This window comes from Tamandua tetradactyla, chromosome 21 (genome assembly GCF_023851605.1).
Source record: "Tamandua tetradactyla isolate mTamTet1 chromosome 21, mTamTet1.pri, whole genome shotgun sequence".
Taxonomy (NCBI): domain Eukaryota; kingdom Metazoa; phylum Chordata; class Mammalia; order Pilosa; family Myrmecophagidae; genus Tamandua; species Tamandua tetradactyla.
The window spans coordinates 50,183,274-50,203,673 of NC_135347.1; the positions used below are offsets into that span (position 1 = coordinate 50,183,274).

General features: G+C 38.6%; 1 protein-coding gene across 10 annotated transcripts in view; it reads left to right on the plus strand.

Annotated features, from left to right (window-relative positions):
• The window catches only part of ACOT12 (acyl-CoA thioesterase 12), a 66,286-nt gene extending 47,271 nt beyond the window's left edge, over window positions 1-19,015 (plus strand). For 6 of the 10 annotated variants that reach the window (XM_077139257.1, XM_077139258.1, XM_077139259.1 and 3 more), the window contains exons 5-13: window positions 494-616; window positions 1,440-1,590; window positions 2,253-2,308; window positions 2,578-2,641; window positions 3,279-3,362; window positions 8,392-8,525; window positions 10,323-10,451; window positions 17,626-17,752; window positions 18,017-19,013. In XM_077139257.1, the coding sequence (XP_076995372.1) occupies window positions 494-616; window positions 1,440-1,590; window positions 2,253-2,308; window positions 2,578-2,641; window positions 3,279-3,362; window positions 8,392-8,525; window positions 10,323-10,451; window positions 17,626-17,752; window positions 18,017-18,160 (1,012 nt within the window). In that variant the 3' untranslated portion in view covers window positions 18,161-19,013. Of the gene's footprint in view, window positions 1-493; window positions 617-1,439; window positions 1,591-2,252; window positions 2,309-2,577; window positions 2,642-3,278; window positions 3,363-8,391; window positions 8,526-10,322; window positions 10,452-17,625; window positions 17,753-18,016 lie in introns of all 10 variants that reach the window. The other 4 variants (XM_077139252.1, XM_077139253.1, XM_077139255.1 and 1 more) reach the window with 3 other exon arrangements.
• The last annotated feature ends 1,385 nt before the right edge of the window (window positions 19,016-20,400 follow it).

A 20,400-nucleotide genomic window follows, 5' to 3' on the forward strand; every position in this document is an offset into this window, starting at 1 on the left:
TACCTGGGCAAATTCAGTTAATTGTAAAACTAAGGAATTAGTGTGAATGGCACCAGCTGGCAGTTCCCCTCACTGTGCCCACTCCAACTTGGACAGTCCTTCCTGTTTTGTAGTCATGAGGAGCCACCTAGAGTGAATGTAACCCCCAAATTACAACAACAGGTGTTGGTTGGTTGGCTTTTTGGAAGGACTTCCAGAGAGAACAAGGCAAGAGTAGGACCATCACCACAACAGAAAGGAAAAGTATCAGCATCTTGGTAAATACCCCACTGCTAGGGGAGATGGTTATTTCCCAAAATATTTACAGAGTGTACAAAACCATTTCCAACCCACTTGATCCAGCCATTTATTTCACTCTTGAATTAAAAGAGATGTTTATTTAGAAAGCAAGTTGAGTCCTTGTATATTGCACCCACTAGGTGAACAAGCAGCTGATGAAAATATTTTGGAGAATGATAGCTTCTTCTCTCTCTCCTTGCCTTTGTTCCACCAGCCGCCTAGGTCAAGCACACCACCCCCTTCTGAAGTCTGTGGATATGTTTAAGTTCCGGGGACCATCCACGGTTGGGGATCGCCTTGTCTTCAATGCTGTTGTCAACAATACATTTCAGACCTGGTAAAGCACGTCCAGTGCTCTTAGGCTGCTATAAGTAAAATCAGACTTGCACATAAATAATTTTTTATTCTTACTGCAACCTAGGACTGAGTATGGTAGACTACGTTAAAGTAATCAACTGCGTTCTCATTTTTTTTTTTTGAAAACTCTCAATTTTCAAAAGCTATAGGCACACATTTTAAGACCCTGTATTCTGCTTGGGGCTCCCTCACCACTGAAAAGATTGTAATGGGCTGGTTTTTGTCTCGTAATGACGACAAATATATGTCCATTTGCCCAGGATGGTACCAGTTTGTACCAGTCATCCTGGCCTCATGAACTCCTCTCACACTTCAAAGTGTCCTAGTGACTAAATGGTCAGCCAACTCATAATGGGCCTGTCATTCACCACCATGAAGTGAAAACCACTTCAGTTTATTTTTATCATTCTTGTTACACAATGAAAAGATCTAATTTAGTGTCATTTTTCTTTCTAAGTGTAAAGAGAGTATCTCTGTCAAATTTTAATGTTTGATTACTTTTTACTACGAAACTTGTTTTGGGGGGAAATTTTTGACTTTGGCACGATTTAACACACAACCCCCAAACCAAAATATCTTCATGAACATACAAAGCCCCAAATGGCCTATTTCCTACTTTTAAGTGGGAAAGCAAAGTGGAAATGCTCCTGGGGGCGTGTACGAACAAATGGGCCTCACGAAATGGATTTTAATAGTAGCATGGCCCTCGTGCTCTTCGTTGTTCCAAAGTGGCTGGTGGCGATGGGGATGGGAGGCCTCGGGTGCCCGTCCTCCTTGCCCACGGCCCTGCCACCCTCCCACAGTGTGGAAGTCGGAGTGCGCGTGGAGGCCTTTGATTGTCAGGAGTGGTCCGAAGGCCGAGGCCGGCACATCAACAGTGCTTTTCTCATTTATAATGCCATTAACAGTGAGGACGAGCTCATCACATTTCCCAGGATCAAACCCTTTTCAAAGGTCAGTGACTGCCACACCAGGGCCAATAATCAGAGCACTGGGGTGGGGCACTGTGGGGACAGAGCGCTCTCCTCCAGAGACCCAGAACCGGCTCGATCAGCAACAGCCTCTATATGGCTATTTCCCTCTGTTTCTTTTCTTTTCTGCAACACAGAGTAAAAATGGCCTTTTTTTTCCCCTTCCAAATTAATCATTTGTTGAAATGATGGAGGCTCTGAAGGCCTCACCCCTCCTTGGCCACATGGGGCTGTTGGTGGCATATCATCGTCTGTGCCCGTTTCCGACTCCCACTTCTTTACGTCCAGTTCTCATGCTACTCCACATTCAGCTGACCCTTCTTTCCCTCATCCTCTGATTGCTTTGTTGTGATCTTTCACCTTGTCTACAAAACTCTATAGTAAGACATATGTATAACTCTTGGTTCAGAAGTGGTGACAATTGCCGTATTAAAAAAAAAGAAGAAACAGGAGCAATGATTGCATTTTTATCCATGTACCTGCCCTGCTAGGGGATCAGCCAGGTGTCTCTGATTGGTGAGCATGGTTCACATAGAGACCTCCACCATCCCAACTAGCCTTTCAACTGACTTAGGAAGGAGATGCTTAAGGATTACAGCACTAAAATATTAGAATTGTATTGATTTTACTTTAATTTCATTAAAGGATGATTTTAGAAGGTATCGTGGAGCTATCGCGCGCAAGAGAATTCGCCGAGGCAGGTAAGAGACAGAAGATGTAAGGATTTTGTAGAATCCCTTGTTTATCTGACAAATTATATGACAAAGAGCCTTCCCTGGGTCTCTTTTTCCACATTCGCAGATTGAAAGGTATAATATTCTCTGAAACTGGCTATGATGGAAATTTTTCTTGAATGTCCCACCAGTAAAAGCAGTTTTTTTAAACTGCTGATTTCAGCTCAAGAAAGTGTCATGGTTACCTTAATGTGCTAAATGCAGGGATGAAAACTGTTACTTAATTTTTTTTTCAGAAAATATGTTACTTCCCACAAAGAAGAGATTCCACGTTGCATACACTGGGATAAACATAACCAGGTGACAGTTTTATGATTCAGAGCTTTTCATGTAAAAATGACATCTTTACAAAACTGAAATCCCCTTGTTTAGCTGATTTAGTTTGTACTTAGACTGGTTTAGATGAAATGGTGAATTATATCAACCAGTCATTTCTAAATGAAATAAAATCAAGCTATCAGTTGCTCCACTGCCTTATTTGAATTGCAGTTTCCAAATTTAAAAAATAGGATGCCCAGCCATCATATATATACAAGCAGCTTGGTACATTGAGATCTGGTGTCTTACCATGCCATGCTCACCAGCTTGTATTTTTATAAAACAACAACAGGGTAGTAGTCATTTTTTAGTTTTAGATCATAAAATGTAAAGGGAAATTCAAATTTAATTATTATTAATTATAAGTTAAACTGTAAAGTAATCTGTCTTTGCCTGGGACATCCATTAAAATGATTGTAATTTGCTAAGCACATGGGCCTCATATTACCTGGCCTGAATAAGGAATTGAGTTTGATATAGAAATTATGTTACTGCATTTTAGTTCTAAACTCAACATTATCTGGCTTCAGATATACATCCTCTAACAGTATCCATTTTCTAAGCAGAAGGTACCAGAATGTGAGTTGAACACACAGCTTTTAAACTATGTGTACTTTAGGTATCTTTGATTCATGGCAATGTGGAGGCTCTCAAAAAGCTGGCAGCCAAAGGTGGCTGGGAGGTTACCAGTGCTGTGGACAAGGTAGGAGGCATCCATCAGGAATGTCAGGTGGTGGTGGGGGTGCTGGTGGGGTGGGTCTGCTGCTTTTGCTGCTTTTAGAAAGGTAAAAAGTCTTTTTGGAAAGCTATTTCTAAGGATCAGGCATCTTTCCAGCCCTGTCTCTCCTATGCCACGCTGGCTGATTTGGAACACTGTGCATTTGGAAACCTTTAAGCTTAGCTTCTCATAGTTTACCTGTTCTTCTCCATCTCCGCAAATTCTACCTGGTCCTTGAGACCCAGGACAAATTCTTTTCCATAGAGCCTCTCTTATTAACCATGCCTAAAAGAACGTCTCCCTCTAGGAGCTCCTGTAGCAATTATTTATTTAAAATTAATTTGTCAGTTAATTTATATACTATCTTGTGACATTTCTTCCATGGTGGCCTTGAATTGATATTTAAATCTTACATGGTATTTAACTTTTTACCCATATTCTTTTTCTATATCATAAACTTGTTTAGGGAATAAACCTTGTCTTGACTCCTTCATATCTCCCTCAGCACCTTTTACAGGGCTTTGCAGGTGATCAACAAACCTTTATCATTTGGATTTTAATTTCAGCTAATTCCAGAAGGACATCAGGAGAGACTTTGAAGCTGAAGCCCATACCTAACTAAACCATAAGCCCTTGAGGGCCGCTCCTCTCACTGCTCTGGCTCAGAGCATAATAGTATCTGGCGTTAGGGATACGCTCGATGAAGCTGGCTCTTTGGCTATGTTCATGGTTTAGTGCATGCTATTTTTTGTCATCAATGAGGCAATAACCTCTTAAATAGGGTGACCAAATGTCCAGTGCTGGCTGGTTTATATCTGTTTTTCCTATTGTAATTATTAACAGTGCTTCAGTGTCCAGTTTGAATGCTATTTTATGTGGTCACCTTACTTTGAAACCTAAGCAAATTCAGACTACTTCAGTGATTCTTTTCAACTCTGACTTGGACCTCCTCTCTTGAGTTTTATTTTTGATTATTTACTTTTATTATTTCTTTATCCTTACCAGTGAATCCTTCTGGGGCTTCTGTACCTCCCTTAGACTCAGTTAGGGCTGGGGCTATCCTCGGTTTAGTAATGCAGAAACACAGGTTTAACATTGCTATTTGTTTCTCTCTATCCCTCATGAAAGATGCTTCTAGACTTTGTTTTCTTTTACAAATATAAACTCTTTTTGCATCATTCCTGCATCCAAGCATTCATGAGCAGCATTGGAAAGGAAAGGCTTGTGTTTAGAATGAAGGCAAATGACATATTTAGTGAAGTCATGTAATAAATTAACATTTCAGTTCTATGGGAGGTGGAAGCCAGAAACAAACCAAAATGAATGATAATATATTTGCTAGTGTCTTTGGGGTGCTGTCAATAATTAATTCTTAATTTTTGCACAGATGCTTGTAAAGGATATTGTTTAATTAAAGAAACATTTCTATATTATTTCTGTTAAATTTGAATCCTTCCTTTTTTCGGATTTATATTTATGATAAAGGTCTGATTTTTTTCTTTCTGAATTAGTCCCCTCTTCTCTTCCCCTTTTTAGTTTTAAAATGCAACTCTCTTGGGTGCACAGATGGTTCAGTGGTAGAATGCTCGCCTTCCTTGCGGGAGATCTGGGCTTGATTCCTGGACCATGCACTGCCCCCCAAAAAAGAAAAAGCAACTCTCTTATTTTTCCTATTACTTTTTAATTGAATAATTTTTATAACACAACTATCTGTTAAGAATAATACTTATTTCAGGCTTTAAAGTCTATCATTCTCAATATAAATTAGATGGCAGAAGTCTAAAACTTTTGCTTTTTGTAATGAAGCTGGACAGTACTTGTTTTAATCCATATTTCATTTTCAGTATATAATGATGGAATTAATAATAGTAGTAATAGGAGGAACAAAAGATGTACTCTCATCTTAAAGAAGCTTATAGTCTACACTTACACATGAAACACCTGAGAATTCTAAGGTAATATACAAGCTAGTGGCAGATAGTAGTGTTTAAACCATAAAGGTCTGCTCTTAAGCAATTTTCAGTAAGGTAGCACAGTGACTTAGAACTTCAGAAAGGAAGGAGGTGATTCTTAAGATAGATAGACCTTGAAAGTAGTCTAAGGCATAGATTGCTGCAGAAGAAAGGGCTTTCTGGTCTGTGAGTAGTTTGAGCCAAGCTTTGGTGTTAAAAATGACATAAAGAGTAAGCTGGCCTAGCAGGAGGGGCTTTTTATTTAGGGAGTTACTGGGAATGTGCTGTAAAAGTTATAGTACAAGCTGGAATAACAGACCACCTGATAACCTTTGCAGAATCCCAATGAAGAAAACAGACCAAAGAGGAGCTATTCTCATTGAAGTTCAGGGGAGCGGATGGGTCCAGAGCTCCACCTGTCCAACGCCCTCCCCCACTCCACCCCCCAGCCTCTATAGTAGGCCTCCAAGGAAACTTAAGGCTCCTCTTAGGCCTTGGAGAACACCATTTTTTCCCATTTCCCACAATATAGTCTCAATAACACATTTGTCAACAGACAGCACAAGATTCTAAAATTTTGTTATTTTCTCTTGTACATCTATGACTTCCAAACCCATTAAACAAACCCTTATTAGAATGAAAAAATAATATAATTAATAATACATTAGTAAGCCCCAACAGATTTTGAGCTCACTTCCTTTAAATTTCATTTCATAGCATAAAAGTCTCCAACCACCAAATGATAAAAAAGACATCTGAGTTGGTTATAAATGCAATAAACCTGCATTCTCCAGAGCTTGAAAGGGAGCTCATTGCTTGGAGAATTAGTCTTAGAGAATTTTTTTACTGAGCAAAAGCTGTCTTGTCTTAGTATGGTCTAAAGAGAGCCAAGACCAACAGCTACCTTTCCTTGTCTGCTTTGTTTGCGTCAGTGTCATTGATTCTATTGCAGAACCATGAGTCTTCTGGGGGAAGAATCAAAATTTCATTCATTAATCTAGCACTGTACCTGGGACTGGATTAGTCTAGTGAGCTCTATAAGGTAGAATTTAATGGTGGCAACTTAGCTTGATGTTTGCTCTGGCTCCAGGATAGGAAGCAGCAATGTGTGTTTGTAGCCTGAGGTTTCTGGGAAAAGTGCTCAACTCAGTATTAAATCTCACTCCATGTTGGTTCCAACAGGATAGTCCATAAATGCCCAAGGTCAGAATCTGACTGGGGTTGTTGATTTCATGCTGGCTATGAACCGTCAGCTCCTCTGAGATTACAGAACCTCAGTAGCCTGGCATAGAGCCACATGGCCACCAAGGTTTGATAAGGTCCATTCCCTTGTATTTACACCAATGAACCTCCTCCTACCCCTATACAATGTGGGGGTCAAGTTAGACATGTCCATGCTGGGGTAAGTCTCATCAACCAGTTGGAGCTCCATTGATATATTTCCATTTCTAAGTGTCCATAGCCTGATTTATGTCCTCCTTTGAAGGCTAGATTTAAAGGCATGCTTGGGTACTCAGGTAAATTACGGAGGGCAAATGGCATAAGCAAATAGTCACTTTTTTCCTTTCTAAGCTGTTTTTAGTTAGTTTCTCATTTCTTCCTTTTTATTGAAGACATCTATGTTTAAATAAAGGTTTTCTCTTTCACAGCCTGGTTTTTCCATCTGCTTGATTCCTGCAGTGAAGTCTTAACCCCATGTTTGTTTGTCTTCTCACAGCTTGTTGCCATGGGAATGATTATAAGATGGCAAATTTCAACACTAACTTCAAAGGACCCTGAAAGAGATGGAAAAAATGGGTGGAATATAAATGTGTTCTTAGCTGAACACACATCTCTGATTATTGTAAAAAGAATAGTAGAAAGAAAGCTCCATGTAACGAGGAATGCATTAATGTTTAAACCTATGTCAAATGGCTCCCCAAGATGGGGAGCCATTTGACATCGCCTCTTTTCCAAGGGAGTAATTTGTATTAGATACCTCAGAATTGGCCTCCTAAAAGAATAAGCCCCTTTAATTCAGAAATAAAAGAATGCCTTGTGCTGAAGAGACATGGTGCTTCAGAGGTCCTGCTGAAAAGCTGAGTTGGTTCTGGAGGTGGTTGGCTTGCTTCCTGGAAACCTTTGGCCCACCTGGAGAAATGCCTGACATTCTGGCAAAATGTCCTCGCTATAGCCTTAATTGCAGGGTCTCTTGGGAGAAAAGAGGAGTGGCCACTCCTTGCAGCAGTCTGGTGATATTTCTGCTGTTCCAGGGTAAAGGCACAGAAATATCACGAATAGATAAAGTCTTACTTTCGTCATTTTTCATAAGAAAAACTGTTGCATAGTAATTAAGTAGCCTACATTTATGCCACATGTTGTTTGGAGAATACAGGACTTTAACATCTGGGAAATAGCTCCTCTCCTCTCTCTCTCTCTCTCTCTCTCTTTCTCTCTCTCTCGTCATCTGTTTTAGCTTCTTATTGCTAAAGCAATGGATTGGCTTGATGATGAGAATTTATTGGCTCACAGTCTTGAGGCTCGGAGAAGTCCAAGATCAAAGTCAAGGGTAATGCTTTCTCCTTACAGACTGTCTCACCTTGGGGCTGGCTGCTGGTATTGCTGGTCCTGGGCCTTTCTGTGGCATGGCAATTCACATGACATCCTTTCCTGGCTTCTCCCTTCTCTTCTGGGTTCCTTTGACATTCAGCCCTTGACTGCTCCCTCTGGCCTTCTCTCTCGCATGACCTTCCCTATCAGGCCTTCGGTAGTAAGACACATCCCGCTTGAGTCTGGCTGCACCTTAACCAAAGAAACCTCATAGAAAGGTCACATTTACAGGATTTCACACCCACAGGAATGGACCAAATATAAGAACATGTTTTTCTGGGATACATAGCTCCAGACCACATCACCTAAGTATCTGAAGTGACTGTCATCATTTGGCTTCATTTTAGACCCAGGTAGTAAGATGCTGTAGCTAGTGTACTCAGTCTATACCTACATATATGTGTGTGTTGTTTTAAAACTAAAAACATTCATTTTTCTTTTGTAATTTATTTTTTCTTGTTATTGTCTTTTAGATAAAAATTTATACTCTGGAGGAGTATGAGGTTTTATCCATTTGGGTTGAAGAGCACGTGGAAAAACCAGCACACATAGCTTATCATCTCTTGTCAGACTTTACAAAGCGACCTTTATGGGACCCTCATTACTTGTAAGAATATATTGAATTTTTTCTCTTAACCAACCCTGAGGTCATGTAAAAAATGACTTCCACATTGCAGTTCATCTCCATAGCCCAGTGTATGAACCACTGTCTTATTATTTAAAGACTATTTCTCAAAGCTTGCTCTACACAGAATACTACATCAGGTGTGTATATGTGATTGGCACACATACACACAATTATTACAATTATTTATTTATCATCTACATTGAGTTGAAATGGTTTAAACTCATCCAATGTAATCCTCCCAAGAAGTCTTCATGGTTCTGAGACTTGCCAAAATTAAACAGGCAGTCAAGTGATGGAACCTCAGTGTGAACACACAGACCTGAGCCAGGCCTGAATTCCACAGTCCTGCACTTTAATACACAACCTCATTGCTTTTGACAAGGTGATAGTCTAATTGTCCTTCCCTCTTACCATCATTGATATTTAATTGGTGTGTCCTTCTTTTCCTATGAAACAATTATCACTGGGAGAAGCAAGAGAAGAAGCTGTGTGAGTTCTGATGGTAAGGTGTTTCCCCCTCTTTCCTTGTCTGCTCAAGTTTCCCTTTCTGTGCAATTTTGACCAAAAAAAAGCCTGAAGAGTTCTTGGGAAAATTACATTGGATAAGGGTAAAGCATGCAAGAGTCACATCTCTTACTTCTGTGACTTCCTGCCACCTGCATCCCTAATTCAATCTCCACCCTCCTTCCTTGGAATACAAGGCAGTGTACCTGGTCAGCTGCACTGACAGTGACTGATTGCGCTCAGGCCTAGTCCCCTTCTCCAAGGAGGGAGGCTTCTGTCTGAATCCCAGTTACCTCAGCTACTGCACCTTTCAGGGCCTCAGAGGGACCTTGTTGAAAGGGAAGGATTGGTGAGATAAGCTTCCTGCAATAATAAGCATTGTCATTTATTTCCTACTCTTGACAATGTAGGAACTTGTCAACTTTTAAATTTCCAAATAACAGACAATTTAACACCACTAAAGTGTACGGTCTCTGGGGTTATATGTTACATTTACATAGATGCCAGAATAGTATATCATGGTTACTACTATCATAATAAAACACTTTAAGAGGAATCACTTCACAATTTTCTTGCATCAATATTTGTAGCTGTTCTATAAATAAAAAGCTTTTAGGGAAAAAAATACCTAAACTTTGGTGTTAATTTTTTAAGTGTTTCTCTCACCACTGTCCATGTAACCTGACATTCCAGCCAAATAGAATTTGAGTGAATGGAGGAATGAATGAATGAATGAATTTGAATTCAACTAACTTTTCTTGTATACCTACTATAATTCATGTACTTTGCCAGGTAGTTTCATTTAATCCTCACATAACCCCATACAGTAGGTTGTATTGTCTACATTTTATAGATGAAAAAATGAAATGACTTGCCTAATATACATAGCTAATAAATATCAATCTGGGGTTCACAGGCAAATGGTCTGATTCCAAACTGAATGCTTTCTGCAACATGCAACAGTCCTGATCTAATTGAAAAATAATTTTATGGAAAAACAACTAAATGTCTTTCTCTGAAGTGTTGAGGGTAGTGAACTTAGAGTCAGGCAGACATCACTCTCCTTGTCACTTGCAGAATTATTCATTCTGATCAAATAGCTCATTCTAAAGGCACTTTAAGAGCAGTGATGCTGGCTTTGAGGATGATTAGGTGAGCAGAAGTGGTAGGTTTAGATATCAACAATGGGATTATGCAGGCAAACAAGAGAATGGAATGCCTTATTCTAGTAGTATAAAAATACAACCTTTTTTCACTGTTCTATTTATATAGGTCCTGTGAAGTCAGAGAGCATGTGAGTGAAAATGATCAGATATACTACATCACCTGTCGTGCAGTGAATAATGACAAACCCAAAGACTTGGTTGTACTTGTATCACAAAGGAAGCCTCTCAAAGACGGGTGAGTATGAGTAGTTCAAATATTATAGCAATATTTTATAGTATGGAGTAGAAATAGTTAAATGAAAATAAAGAAGTCAATGTAGGCATTTCTGGTTTTGAATGCTGTTTATATGAATTTTTTTCTAGATGGACTTTTAGCTATCATTTAAAAAATAATCATCTACTGAGTGCCAGCCATGTGTAAAGTAAGACTCAGAAAACATTTCTGTTCTAGTTTGCCAGCTGCCAGAATGCAACACACCAGAGACGGATTGGCTTTTAATAAAAGGGGATTTATTTTGTTAGTTCTTCAGAGGAAAGGCAGCTAACTTTCATCTGAGGTTCTTTCTTACGTGGGAAGGCTAAGGGTAATCTCTGCTGGCCTTCTCTCCAGGCCTCTGGGTTCCAACAGCTTTCCCCTGGGTGATTCCTTTCTGCGTCTCCAAAGGCCTGGGCTGAGCTGCAAGTGCTGAGATGAGGTATGCTGAGCTGCTTGGGCTGTGCTACTTTGAGCTCTCTCATTTAAGCACCAGTCAATTAAGTCAAATGTCACTCATTGCAGCAGGCATGCCTCCTAGGTGACTGCAGATGTAATCAGCAACAGATGAGGTTCACATACCATTGGCTCATGTCCACAGCAACAAAACTAGGTGCCTTCACCTGGCCAAGTTGACAACTGAAGCTAACTACCACAATTTCCCTTTCTTATTTCCCTATATAAATATAAAACTGATAATTAGCATATCTTTAGAACATTCTATTATCATTCAAAATGCAGTTGAACCCAAACAAAATCCTAGGAATTAGTTTAAAATCCAGAAGGTAATGCTGCCTGACTGAGGCAACTACCAGCATGTTTAAAGGGAGGAAGCAGTTTTGAAATTTAGGACTTTTAGGCCTTGAGAAGATATGGAAGATAATGATCAGCTTTTATCATCTCTATTGATACCAAATAATAATTTCTAAGACTGTATTAAAGAATGTGTTACTGAGACAGGTGTTAGGAATCTTTTGTAACATAAAGCAAGAAGATAGAAAATATGTGAGAAAAGTTAGGGGACATGGAAGTTAAATCTAGGAAATCAACGTCTAGTGAGAGTGCTAGACAAAGAGACAAAAGAAAATAAAATTATCAAATAAAAGAAAAAATTTCACCTGAACTGAAGAAAAAATTTTAAATGAAAGGATCTAATAAGTACTAAACAGGAAAATGAAAAGAAAAACCTAAATACTTTCTGATGGAATTACTGAACTCTAATAGAAGACCATCTTAGGGAAGAAACGTAGCTTTTAGGTTTAGAAGCTGCCAGAAGCACTTTTTAAATTACTAAGGAGGGGAGGCAAGCAAGCAAAATGCTGGCTTAAATTTCTCAGGATAAATTGAATTTAGGTAGAATGTGAATCAAAGGACCTAGGTGACAGAGAAAGATAGATAGAGCAAAAGCAAGGATGGAGGAGGGACAGAAGAAGGGAAGGATGGGAAAATAATGAAATGATTATAAGTCCAGTTACATTTCAAGTCATTAACAATAAGTACAACTTGTGAACTATCCTGTACTAACCATGTTTTGTGACTCTGCAATATCTATATATGTTTCACAGTGAAACCTATTCACTGAGGTTAAAGAGATCTTTTTCAGATAGGTGAAGACAGGCTTTGTATAGTAAATCAATTTGACAGTTAAAAATCCCTTCATTCTTTACAATTGATGTCGAGAAATACAGCTGAGTTTCTGTAACATTATAAAAGGACATAGTCACATTTAACCATATTTGAGACCTTTGTTTGACATTAGTTAGTAAAATAGGTTCACTGTTTAGCTCCTTGGATGATATAGATTTCAATCATTCGGTTTTTTAAAAAAAATCAATTTGGAAAAGGCAATTTACAATTCAATCAATTTACAATTAATTGAGTAAACAATTCATATTTCAGTGATTGACTCATAGTTTTCCCTATAATTAAAGATGATTCTCTTGAGCGGAAATGTTTCTGATTTCATGTATTTCCTTCTCAGAGGGGAGGGGAATCTTACGTTACTCTATTTCTACAATTCACACTTTTCAAGAAGATAAGGTAAATTACATTTAGACTGGTATCAGGCTTCCTCTCCCCACAATGAGTCTTTAAATAGAATGGAGTTAAGCCTTTAAAGATGTATTTTAACTTTATTGATTAAAAAAAAGTATTTAAATAAAAGCTTAAAGGTAAACCTTTAAGCTAAAAGCTAAAATAAAAGGAGGAAGATAGTAAGAAAGTAGGAATAAAAGAAAAAATAATAAAACAAATTAGCAGAAATAAGCCAAATTAAAGTAAATGAGAATGAGTTAAAAATCCAGAAAGCCTCATACCGGGTATAAAACAAACAAAACAAACATCAACAAAAAAACACCAAAATACCTAATTCATATCACATAAATTGAACAATTAAGTCAAAGTGTCACCATGGGATTTAAAATAGAGACTAAAAAATATGCTAGGCTAACCCCAATAAAATGAAACGAGTACAAAAACTAATTTCAGCCAACATATGATTGTAGGAAAAAGCAAAAACAGGAGTAAGAAAAATTTTATTTTGCAAAAAACACAATCCACCAATAAGTTAAAATATAAGCAGTTACTCTTAACCAAATCCGACTGAGATTGAGCGCTCTCCTCAGCTGCTGCTGAGGTGCCGGGTTCTTCCTGGGGCCCAGGCCGCTGTGGGGTGAGCCCTTCACTTCTCCAGCCCGTAGCCCCGGGCCGCAGCTGCCTGCCCGGCGCCTGCCCACCCAGCCGTCCCCGGCACCAGGGCCTCGGCCTCCAAGCTCGCCTGTGCCCGCTCGGCCCTCACCCTGCGTGACTGTGCGGTCACGTCCAGGAAGATCAGATCACGCTGCATGAAAGCAGCAGGGGAAATGTTGAACCTTTCTGGCCTGGCGTGTTTGCAAAGACCCAAACCAACGTCCACATCAGGAGCTTCATGTGCAGGGCAGGGGCTTGCGGTCTGCCCCACAGCGGGGGCTGCACCACTGGAGTCCTGCCCAGCCCCCCACTGCTGCCCCAGGAGAAAGGGGAGACAAAGAAAGAAGAACCGGAGCAGAGTGGTGATGGCACGGGCTGGGGTCTTCTTGATCCTTTTGTAATGTGTTCAGTGAAAAGCTGAAGCCTCAAATAATAACAACAATAATAAAGAGAAATGTGTGCTCTAAGTGTGCGTTTAACCATCTCTCAACAAAGAACTGATTAAAATAAAAATATACATATGGAACATGGGATAACAAAAATAAGAGTTTTGTATTAATAGCTTTCTAGCCAATAGAAATATGCATTCTTTTGTAAATACCTTTGGGTCATTTATAAAATTGACCATGTAGAGGCCACAAAGAAAATATCTATTAATTCTCCAAAGTAGAAATGATACAAGCCACATTATCTTAACACAATGGAATAAAACTAGATATTAGTCCTGAAATGTAGCCCCCTCCCCAGTCTTCTCATTTGGGAGTTTAAAACCACTTCTAAGAAAACAAAAAAGAACAACAACAACAAAAAAAACTTCTAAGTAACTCTCAGATGAAAGAAGAAATAAAAAATGAAAACTGCAAATTATTTAGAGTTAAAAGCAATAAAAGCATGACATATCAGATAATAATGAATACAGTCTAAGTGGTAGCCAGAGAAAATGTTATGTTCTTAAAAGCATTTATTAGAAAAATAAGAAATATTGAAAATAAATGAACTAAGCATTTACTCAAAAAATCACATGAAGAGCCTTGAAATAAACTTAAAGATAATATCTATTGATGCAGAAGATGCCACCGCAAATTTAGGGACTTAAAACAACAGCAATCATTTATTGTCCTTCCTGTTTCTGGGGGCTGGTTGGGCTCAGCTAGGGAGTCTTGCTCAGGGCTCTCCTGCAGCTGTTGTCAGACACTGGCCGGGCTGGGTGCTGTGTCTGGAGGTGGATGCTCCTGTGGCTTGGGATGTCAGCTGGGGGCTGGACAACTAGGGCTCCTCTCAGGCCTCTCTCTGTCCTTCTGTGACCTCTTCTCGTGCTGCCTCATGGTGGCCAGACTTCTTACTCGTGGCTGGAGCCTCCCAGAGAGAAGCCGGCAGAAACTGCATGGCCGTTCCCAACAAACTGGCACTGTTACTTCTGCTGCATTCTTTCCATCAAGCCTGCCACAAAGGCCAGGTTCAAGGGCATGGGATTTTACCTCTTGCTGGGAAGAGTGCCAGAGAATTTGCAGACATGTTTTTAAACCGTCAGAATTATGAAAGAAAAACTTATAAAGAAAAAGAATTTGATGAACTAGGGAGAGAGCATCGATGAAAGTAAAAATGTTGGAAATTGTAAAAAACAGTGAATGAAAGACAAAATTTTGTCAAGCCCTTAAGATAGACTTAAGTAAATATTAGAATCACTGAAGAAGACAAAACCAGAGATAATGTTTGATATTCTAAAAATTATACAGAAATATCTAAATGTATTTGAATAAATTTGAAGATTTAGATAAAATGGACTGTTTGCTATAAAAATATCCATTTCCAAAAATGACTTAAGAAGGGGTGGAAAACCTGAATAGGCAATAGCTATAAGAGAAATGAAAAGGTAAACTCCCCAAAAGGCACCTGATTAAGATTGTTTTACAGGTGAGTTTTTACCAAATCTTCAAAAAACAGAAAATTCCAAATTCAAAATCATAGAAACACATAGCAAGATTCCTAATTTTTTCTATAAAACGCACATAATCCTACATGAGATTAACACACGTGTATATGCATGTGCACACATTTTTCTAGTTTGCTAGCTGCCGGAATGCAATATAACAGAAATGGAATGGCTTTTTAAAGGGGGAATTTAATAAGTTGCTAGTTTACAGTTCTAAGGCCGAGAAAATGTCCCAATTAAAACAAGTCTATAGAAATGTCCAATCAAAGGCATCCAGGGAAATATACCTTGGTTCAAGAAGGCCAATGAAGTTCAGGGTTTCTCTCTCAAGTGAGAAGGCACATGGCAAACACAGTCAGGGCTTCTCTCTTGGCTGGAAGGGCACATGGCGAATACAGCGTCATCTGCTAGCTTTGTCTCCTGGCTTCCTATTTCATGAAGCTCCCCAGGAGGCGTTTTCCTTCTTCATCTCCAAAGGTCATTGGCTGGTGGACTCTCTACTTCGTGGTGCTGCAGCATTCTCTGCTCTCTCTGAATCTCTTATTCCCCTTTTATAGGACTCCAATAAACCAAGATCCACCCAAATGGGTGGAGACATGTCATCCCTTAATCCAGTTTAACAACCACTCTTAGCTAAATCACATCATCCAGGGAGATGATCTGATTACAGTTTCAAACATACAGTATTGAATAGGGATTATTCTACCTTTATGAAATGGGATTTATATTAAAACATGGCTTTTCTTAGGGGGCATACTTCCTTTCAAACCAGCACACACATATACACACACACAATGAAGTAAAAGGAGAGAAGAGGAAGGTATATACCATCTCATTCATAATACAGATGAGGAAACCCCAAATAAATTGATAGCATTTGAATCTAGCATATATTTAAATAATAAGACTGTTAAAAAAAATAATGTTTGTTTATACTAGAAAGAATATATTAGAAAATATACTACTGTAATCCACCATAATAATAGAATAGGGAAGAAAAAACATGATTATCTTAATAGATATCAAGAACATCTAAACAAATTCAAAGCAATTCTTGATTTAAGGATAAGAACACTCTGTATTCTAGTAATAAGTAGAAAATCTACTCAAGATCTTTATAAGACATTATACTTAATGGTGAAATATTGCATACTTTATTATTAAATCTAAGACAAGAATGCCTATCACCACTACTATTCAATACTGTAAGGATAGTTCTAGTCAATGAAATTTTTAAAAGGAAACAAATTAAAAGACAATATAATTGGCTAGGAAGAGAGACTTTTACTAGTTGTTGAAAATGTAATTGCTTAGCTAGAAAATACAAATAGAGGGGGAAAAGGAAATAATAAAAGATATTAAAAACTAAAACAGAAGTCAAGAAAGTAGGGAAAAAATCATGAGACAAGTGGGCAAATAGAAAGTTTTCCAATTATTATTACTGCATAACATTGTTAACTGTCTTTCATTGTTGCTTGGGGTCTCCTGTGAGGTTGTAGCTCAGGCTACAATCATCCCCAAATTTGGCGAGTCTAGACATCCAGCATGTCTGGCTGTCAGTGGAAGCTGTGGATCAGGATGCCTATGTATGCCCTCTCCATGTGAATTGGGTTCTCAGAGCATGGCATCTAAGTTCTGAGAGCAAGTGTCCCAAAAGCCAGTATTCCAAGAGGCGAGAAGTGGAAGCTTCTGGGAGAGCTAAGGGCTACCCCTGGAATTGGCCACTTCATTTCCGGTGCCAGTGCTGGTCTATAGAAATACACCCCTGCTCCATACCCCACCCCTTCCCCAGCTATGTTCAGGCTAGTATCATTTATTAAAGAAAAGATATTAGAAATAAACTGCATGTCCTTCTTATAAATTATAGTAGATTCGTACTACGGGGTACTGTGTCATTATCAAAATAGATGAAGGAGCTATAGATGCACTGATATGGAAACCTCCAAGACCGATTATTATGTGAAAAAACACATTTTCACAATACAAACCAATATTTGTAAAGTGACATGTAGGTATGTATATATGCGTGTGCATTTGCATACACAGATATTATTAAATACACATTTAGAAAAAGGTCTGAGGAATACATACAAATTGTTAAAAGTGGCAGCTCTAGACAGTAGGATTGGAGCTAGAGTGGACTAAAGGAGGACTTTTATTTTCTACCTTATAGGTTTCTGTATTGCTTGAAGGTGTTTTCCAATAATGAGTATTATTTTGTAATTGAAAAAAGCAAACTGGCTTGAAAATATAATGCTTTCAGACACAATCAAGCTTCAGTTTTGAGACTGACTCCATCTTTGTGGAGTTATGCAGAGTATAGTCATTCTTGAGCAGAAAACACCTGTGTCCCTGTGACACCTGAATGTGGTCATAGAGAATGTGTCTAGTGGGGACCACTGATGTGGAGGAGCTCAGTCTTCAGAGTTTCACCTCTACCAATGTAAATCAACTGCATTGCTTAGAGTAATTGATTTTCTAACAAATATTTTCCATTTATCAAGAAAACTTAGAAATCTTTCTTTTATCTTTCAGTAACACTTACACGGTGGCAGTGAAGTCAGTTGTTCACCATTTAATCCCACCTTGCCCACACTACATCAGAAGTGAAATCACATGTGCCGGATTTCTGATCAATCCTATTGACAGCAGTTCATGTACAGTAAGTTTGATGAAACAATTGCAGACTAATTTACTCCCACAGATAGAGGGAAACCTCTTACTTTACCCAAATTAATTGTAATTCTGGGATGTGTGTCCATGCCAGGGTAGTCCTTGGGTCATTCTTTTAGATCCATTCCAGAAGCCTCTCAAAAGATTAGGGTCACTGCCTCCCCTACTACTTGTGAGATATAGATCTTTGTTTGAAAGGGCTCCAAGCCAATAAGACTGTAAATTAAAATGCTGTATTTTGTTTTTGTAACAGGTATCTTACTTTAACCAGATTTCTTCTAGTATCCTTCCTTACTTTGCCGGGAATATTGGTGGCTGGTCAAAATCCATCGAAGAAACAGCAGCCTCTTGTATACAATTCATAGAGAATGCTACTGATTATTATATTATATTTTAAATGGTCAACTCTCAATTATCTATATGTTAATTTCCCATTTTTAATTCTAAACATATTTACCCCTGGCACTTCGCAAGCTTTGGGGTCACTGAACGATTTAGTATCACCTAAGCAGAACTCAGGAAGAGCTTAAAAAACAAAATGCATCTCAAGTCAAATGCCAGTGATTTCGATTAGCATTAAAAGAGCTTTAAAATTCTGTTTAGATCATCTGGACCTCTGCTCCCTTCCAGAGACACAAGTAATAATAAAATTGCCTGTATGAAACATTGTGTTTTCTATAAAATGATACAAATTTGGTTAAAATGATCATGAGTATTTTCATGTTACAGAGGTGTAACATATTCTGTTAGAAACTTGTATTTTATAAAATCTAAAATAATGACTTGTAGTAAGTTGAATGGTTGATTAATAATGTGGCATTGTTCCATGTACAGCAGGTATCTGAATGTCAGAAGCATCTGACAAGATGTATTACATGTTTAGAGCTTTAAATTAGGAAAACATTAAAATATAATGGAATGCAATCAATTTTAGTAATAAGACCTACTTTACTAGTGTCATTTAACATATATTCAAGGTGGCTGGCCAGTTTAGTATCTATTGCTATATATACAAACACAAAGTACCTGCAAAATGTGATATTGCAGAGAGAGAATATTAGCTGCATTCTTCTTTCATAACCATTACATTAGCACTTTATTCCTTAGACTTCAACATTAATTATTCTACTCTGTCTATGAGTTGACTTACCTCATGAGGCAAACCAGAATATATCAAGCCAGCCTCCTCTACAGAACAACCTTTAAAAGTTGAAGGACTTCTCCGTTAAAGTTTGGGCACTTAAGAGGTTAGATACAGGGCAGGCCATGGTGACTTGGGCGGGCCACGGTGGCTCAGCAGGTAAGAATGCTTGCCTGCCAAGCCCGAGGACCCGGGTTCGATTCCCGGTGCCTGCCCATGTAAAAAAAAAAAAAGAGGTTAGATACAAGTAATTTGCAAGCTGCTGGAATGCATTATACCAGAACTAGAAGGGCTTTTAAAAGGGGGAATTTAATAAGTTACAAATTTACATTTCTAAGCCTATGAAAATGTCCAAACTAAGGCGTCCAGGGAAAGATACCTTAATTCAAGAAAGGCCAATGTGTCTGGAGCACCTCTGTCATCTAGGAAGGCATGCTGGCCCTTTGCTGGTCCCTTGCTTCTCGGCTCTGTTGCTTTCAGCCTCTGTTCCTGTGGGGTTCCTCACTTTGGGTCTCCAGGGCTGGCTCTCATCTCTTGGCTTCCCTTGGCTCTCTCCAGGTTCTGGCTTGCTTTATATCTCATGGCGATGTCTGCTGGGCTCCAGGCATCTCCAAACATCTATATCTCTGGTCTCCAAGTATTGGCATCTTTGTCAGCTCTCTCTGAAGCTTCTGTCTTTTCTGGCTCTCTCCAAAATGTTTCCTTTTTTAAAGGACTCCAGTAAACTAATCAAGAACCACCAGGAGTGGGTGGAGTCACATCTCCATCTGATCAAAAGTGTTCACACCCACAATTGGGTGTGTCACATCTCTGTGGAGATTACAAAATATATCATTGAATCAGGATTTAAAGAAACAGCTGCCCCCACAAGATTGAATCAGGATGAAAACATGACTTTTCTGGGATACATAATACTTGCAAAGTGGCACAATACATTCTCTTGGTTTGCCAGATCCCTACCGGTATTCTCCCTAGCACCCCTCCCCCCACTCGCTCACACAGTGCAAGTTTGGTTATATTATTTTTATTTTTCTGTCAGCAGATTTGCACTTCTGTTAACTGGGCTGTGCTCCAATTTTATGAAATTTTACATTTATATACATTGAGTAAATATGTAGTTTAAAAGATTATAAATTACATTACAGAAGTAAAAATAGGATTTTGAGGACTTTTTTAGATAAAAAATGAAAAAATATAGTATAGGGGTTACATTACTCTAAAATTTTCAGACCTCTCCTACAACTGAGACACTTCCAAATGCAGTCTGCCTCGCCTAGCTTTGAATTTATTATTTTTTGAAGGTTTTTCCTGAACAGTAAAGGAAATATTACGAGGCTGGAAGAGTAGCATAACTTCAGCTGCATCTCTTTTAGACATAGCGATGTTGCCCGTTCTAATTTATAACACAGGCATGGTCTATACCTGTGATGCCTGATATGGTAGGTGTAGTCACATATGACTAATTAAATGTAAATTTATTAAAATTAAATAAAATT